General features: G+C 49.6%; 1 protein-coding gene across 2 annotated transcripts in view; it reads left to right on the top strand.

The window, feature by feature from the left end:
- Positions 1–930: 930 nt before the first annotated feature.
- The window catches only part of MFSD13A (major facilitator superfamily domain containing 13A), an 8,540-nt gene continuing 3,773 nt past the window's right edge, over positions 931–5,697 (top strand). The window contains exons 1-5 of one of the 2 annotated variants that reach the window (XM_035893685.1): positions 931–1,742; positions 1,810–1,941; positions 2,410–2,489; positions 3,303–3,752; positions 4,636–4,753. In XM_035893685.1, the coding sequence (XP_035749578.1) occupies positions 1,737–1,742; positions 1,810–1,941; positions 2,410–2,489; positions 3,303–3,752; positions 4,636–4,753 (786 nt within the window). In that variant the 5' untranslated portion in view covers positions 931–1,736. Of the gene's footprint in view, positions 1,942–2,409; positions 2,490–3,302; positions 3,753–4,635; positions 4,754–5,697 lie in introns of both variants that reach the window. The other variant, XM_009638078.2, reaches the window with a different exon arrangement.

Here is a 5,697-nt window from a genome sequence, read left to right as displayed (position 1 = left end):
ATCTGGCTGTGGGCTTTGGTGTGCGGGGGTGCAGAATGGTGGCTCCACTCCATGAGGGCTCTGCAGTTGGATCCAGTTGGGGTCTAGCGCTTTGGCTGGGAGTAGAGCTGACGTGCAGTTTCAATCTAGTGATGTAATTGATTGGAACAAATGCTGTAACTGCTCCTTCTGAGCTAGTTATGAGGAATGGGCTGGGCAGAGCAGAGGTTATTTTTGCTTTTCTAATCTTGTCTAGAAGTGGTCAGACTCGTGGCTTCTGGGAAATGCTGAATGGGACTGGAGTTTCATCAGGTTTCATACCCAGCTGTTTATTCTTCCCTTTGATCTTCTTGGACTTGCTGCAGCTGATGTCGCAAGCCCAAGGAGGCTGGCTCGGTGCTTCCCGTTGCTGATGTGCTCATCCTTACTCTGGGCTGTGAAGTTCCCCCCACTGATGCCTCTGAGTTGGGCGAGTGCGGACCCTGGAGGGCTGAAATGGGAGTGACTGCCTGCCCTTTATCTTGCTTGTGACAGCATTAAGATAGGTGATGACAGGGTCGCTGTCATGCAGATGCTGTGGACAGAGCTTCTTAGGGTGGCACGGGCTGGAGAAGCTGACTTACACTGATTTAAGAACCCTTAATGTCTCACCAGATACACGAATGCCTCTTAAGAGGTGCCTTGTGTTTTGCCTTTGGTCTGTAGCAACTTGAGTGTGAGAGGGGACTTAGTCTGAAAAGCACGAGGATACGTTGCGGGAGTGCGACGGTCCCACCTCAAGTCCGTGCTGGTGTGAGGAGTCCACCCCTCCACACCTCAGCCCCTTGTGAACGTACAGAGACTTGTTCTGGTATAAGGCTGCTGTTGCCACTTGTTTTATTTCTGTATATATTGCTGTCTGGAGCCCCTTGTGAACGTACAGAGACTTGTTCTGGTTATAAGGCTGCTGTTGCCACTTGTTTTATTTCTTTATATATTGCTGTCTGCCTAAAGCATCTTTATTTCAGGCACTGATCCTGAAATTCAGGCCACCCCAAGACAAGCTGGACAGCTGCTAAGTGGCTCTTGGTTGCCTCTATCTCATGATGTCAGCGTGTCTGCTGCATGCTGTCATGTTCTGGTCGTGTCTTTTCATGCCACAAAGCAGCAGCGCTGCCTGCTGTAAATAACTTCTCTCTAAGCCAGCCCAGGTGCAGTCAGCTGTGACTACCGGGGGAAAGCAGTGTGCACGTGTGAGATTACATCGCAGCTGTTGTCGCTTTTATTTGGCTAAAAATTTACACCAGTACCTAAAAATGTCAGTGACTAGGTGTGTTTTCTGAAGGCTGCTTTACTGTTTGCAGCTCTCTAGCTTGATTCCTCCTGCGACCTTGCCTTTAAAGAGCTGGAAAAAGCTAATCGGCTACTTGCTGGATAACAACATTACAGGGTAAAGGACGGGGCAGCCTGCTCACGAGGAGACAGTTGTACCCCCGAGAGCCCGCAGCCTGGCCTGAGCTTAATGAAACAGCTTTAGTGCAGCAGACAGCTTTTAGTCTCTTAAATCCCCTCCAATCCACTTTTGAACAGCTCCTCAAAGCAATATGAATTCTGATCTCTGCTGGCAAAGATTTACCAATTAATTTGATTCAACTGTTAGTTCGTTTAAGAAATTGAATCTATTTTTTCTTTTTTCTCTCTCTTTCTCTCACAGGAGCAACAATGGATTGGCCCCAGCAAATATGTAGCAGGTGTTGGGAGAAGACATCCCATCTGAAATGGAGGTGATCGAGGGAGCTGAAGGCTGACTACACCAACATGGGGTTGCGACTGTTGGCTTGTCTCTTTCAGTTGCCCACTGCAGTGATCTACGGGTCCCTGTCGCTGTTTGTTTCCATTTTGCACAACGTATTCCTCCTGTACTACGTGGACACCTTTGTCTCTGTTTACAAGATTGATAAACTGTCCTTTTGGATAGGAGAGGTCAGTCTTTTCCATAGACTTCTGCCCTTTTGAGTAAAAAATTCTGAAATCAAGACCGCTCCTTGCTGGAAGTGTGAGGAGCATTAGCTGTAACAGCAGTGCTCCCCTTTGGCGAGGGAGCAAGGGAGCCTTCCGAGTGCTAGCTTGGGCTTTTCAGTTTTCCCCACTTACATAATCAGAGAACAAGCTGGGACAGAAAACCCAGAGACTTTGTTCTTAAGGCTACTTTTCCTCTGGGGACGTCGGGGTGTTTCACAAGCAGGGAAGACCAGCGGCCTCACTGCGTTAATCTGGCAGTTGCCCCAGACAGAGGACTTGTACGGTGGTGCTGGGGCAGAGAAGGTGTGCTGGGACGGTTCCTGCTGGTTGTTCACCGGGCCAGCTCAGCACTGCATGCTTTAGTGACAGAACTGAGTCTGTGTGGGACCTGTCCTGTGGTTTGTTTCACTGTGCTCTTTTCTTTCATAGACAGTGTTTCTGATCTGGAACAGCCTCAATGACCCTCTGTTTGGCTGGCTGAGCGACCGGGTGTTCCTTAGCACACAGCAGTAAGTTAAGTTCCGCTTCCAGCAGACGCTGGGGAATTGTTTAGTCCCTGGGGCATGATGTGAAATTGGCAGCTTTAAAATGATGGCGTGGGAATGGTTTCTGGGGCATGGAGCTCTTAAATACCTCCTTTTCTTGGCTTCTTTGAAGTTCAGTGCTCTTTGCATGTTATTTCAGTACCTGGTTGTATAGAGGAAGTCACACACTTATCAGGTAGGTGTGACCCTAACCCTTAACAGTCACATGAGTGGTACAGAACCTAAAATATGACCATCTAAAATCTCAAGCCCCTGCTATATGAGCAAGCCTCTCAGTGGGGCATCAGAGAGTGTCTGTATATCGTTTGAGAGACACAAGGGGGGAAAGGACAATTATTTCCGCCTGGAATGCCTGAGATCAGTTGCTCCCAAACTTCCTGGATCATGGATCACTGTTGGCCATTAGCATTTCTCATGTATTTAATGTCAAGCTTTTAATGAAAATCATGGTATGGCTTCCTACAACTAATAAAAACTTTAAGTGCTCAGTGAAATCATTTATATTGTGCAAAGCACACGCAGTGTAGCGCTATTGGGGAGAAACTTGCTTTGGAGAAAAAAAAAAGTCCCTTTCCTCCATGCTTTTTGGCCTTCTTCAACCTATATTTTCAGTGTGTTCATATATTAGCACCCGTACTGGATACCTTTTCAGCTTTTGTTGCATGAGCAAAAGCTGTATTTGTATTTAGGCTGCTTACGTGACTTCCTTGGAGAGGGAGAATACATGGTCATGCAGGGTTTTGTCCAGGTGTCTAAAGCTTTTGTCTTCTCTTGCAGGCCAGGAGCAGAGATTTCCTCCCCAGAAGTAGTTCTGAAGAGACTCAGAGCACTAAGCCACAATGGCCCCCTCTTTGCCATCTCTTTCCTGGCGTTCTGGGTTGCCTGGGCTCATCCTGGTTTGCAGTTCCTTCTTTGCCTTTGCATGTATGACAGCTTTCTCACGATGGTCGACCTCCATCACAACGCCTTGCTTGCAGACCTGGCTGTTTCAGCAAAAGACAGGACTAGCCTCAACTTCTACTGCTCCCTCTTCAGTGCCATAGGCTCCCTCTCCGTCTTCATGTCCTACGCAGTGTGGAACAAAGAGAACTTCTTTTACTTTCGCATATTTTGCGTCGTGCTGGCCCTCTGCTCCATTGTTGGTTTTACCCTGTCCACACAGCTGCTCCGCCAGCGTTTTGAGGCTGATGGGAAAGCAAAATGGGACCAAGAATCCACCCTAAAAGAGTAAGTGACACCAATTCCGTGGCAGGGACAAAGGCCTGGCATAGATCTGGAGAGTCCTTTTATGCACTGCAGCAAACTAAATGTGTGGGAAGATCCAGGACAAGGCAAATTTTTGTTAATCATCTACGGTTCTTGTTTGTTGATACAGTTTTCAGAATCACCTCTGTTACACTGGCTCCTAATGCCCTCTGAAAATAGGACAAAACTGTCTCGTGACACTCCTGGCCCAAACTGGAGGCAGAGCCCTGACCCGCTGTTTGGCCATCCAGTGCTTGGAACATGAAATGAGTTAATATCTAGAGCACCCACTGAGGCCTGTGAGTGGCAAAATGTCAGAGGCAGCTTATCATGAAAGCATTATTTTTTTTCCCTTTTGCTCGCTTTAGCTACCTGGTAGTGGCTGGGCTGTTGGTGGGCCACAATGCGGCTGGTCTTCCTCGTTCGGCTCCCTTGCTTTTCCTTAGGTTGCCTCACTTGTTGTCTTTTGTTATGAGCTGCCAGCATTATGCTGTACTAACACAGCAGATCCTGATGAGATCTGCCAGGTGAGCTAACCGCAGGGATCTGGAAGAGGAATGTATGTGTAGTGGAATGGCTAATAAGAGGAGAATGCTTTTACAGACAGAAATCTGAATTTGGGGTTCAGAAGACAAATGTTCTTTGGGAGACCCATTGCCTGTGGTTCTTGCTAGCGATAAGCAAATGTTACAGACTCTACTGCTTTGATTTGGTCCAGGGAGAGGGAAGGTTGGGATAGGAGCTGAGGAGAGTGAGCTCTGCATCTACACAGAGGGAGCTGGGGGCTCTCCACTGCTTGGTGTGAGGGATTCATGGTTGGTTTTTTTTTTGGTTTGTTTTTTTTTTCCCCCTCCTCTCCCTTTAGGCTGTACATTGAGAAACTGTCCGTCCCCCAGGAGAAGAGGATCACCCTGGCAGAGTATCTCCAGCAGCTCTCCCAGCATCGCAACTTCCTCTGGTTTGTCTGCATGAACCTCGTCCAGGTAGGCGCAGCAGGGACATGTTGTGATTCAGAGGATGAGCGCTGGCTGTTTGAGGTGGATTCAGTGGTATGCGAGTTCCTCAGGAAAGGCAGAGGTGTTTCCAGCACCCGCTCTTGGAGCCTCCTGCACCTGCTGGCTGATTCAGCAGCTGGTAGCTGCTCTCCCTCCTTGTGACCCAAGGATACTTCCTGAGCAAGCTGGGGGGTGCTCCTCCTCTCTCTGCAGCGTAGGCTGGATTACGGGGGCTGGCTGAGCTCTGTGCAGCCCCATCTGGGGTGCAGAAGCACAAGGCCTGGCTCGTGGTGGGGACAAGGAGTGCAGTTTGCTGGCGTGGCTGTCAGCACAGTCTCCTTCTGCTTTCCTGAGGCTCACATCACTTCTCACTGTCCAGCTGGATCCACCTCCCAGCTGGCTTTTTGCCATTTCTGTTCTTCATCCTCTTCAGTGATTACTACCAAATGCCGGCAGCCTGCCCAGCTTTCCTCGTGTGCTGCAATCCCGTCTCCCTGGGGATCCCTCAGTTCCCCTCAGGCAGGCTCTTGATGTGGCTCTGCATCTTTGTGTTTGAGCCTTGCTGCTGCCTTATCCTGTCCTCCTGACAGCTGCCTCCTCCCTCCTGCTGTGCCACTGCCTCCCCCAAACCCTTGTGGTCACTGCTGTCACCTCCTTACCCTGCCTGCCCCAGCAGTGCTGTGTGCTGAGCAGGTGCCCTGCGAGCAATGCCTCTGTGGCTGGGAAGCGGTACTGACCCCAGGCATGCAGCGGGCATGGCTGGTGGTGTTGCAGCTTTGCAGTCTCGGCCTAAAGTCTTGTAAACTCCACAGCCAAGCTCTTGCTCTGCTGAAGTACTCTGGGCCCATCCTGCACAGTCCCTTGGCATAGGGCTCCTAGGATAACAGAGCCCAGAAGGCTGTTAGCTTTTTCTGTTCTCTCTTGCTGTTCCT

Source organism: Egretta garzetta, unplaced genomic scaffold (genome assembly GCF_000687185.1).
Source record: "Egretta garzetta isolate BGI_Z169 unplaced genomic scaffold, ASM68718v1 scaffold135, whole genome shotgun sequence".
Taxonomy (NCBI): domain Eukaryota; kingdom Metazoa; phylum Chordata; class Aves; order Pelecaniformes; family Ardeidae; genus Egretta; species Egretta garzetta.
The sequence above is the reverse complement of the archived record's forward strand: the minus strand, read 5'-3'. Positions and strand labels throughout refer to the sequence as shown.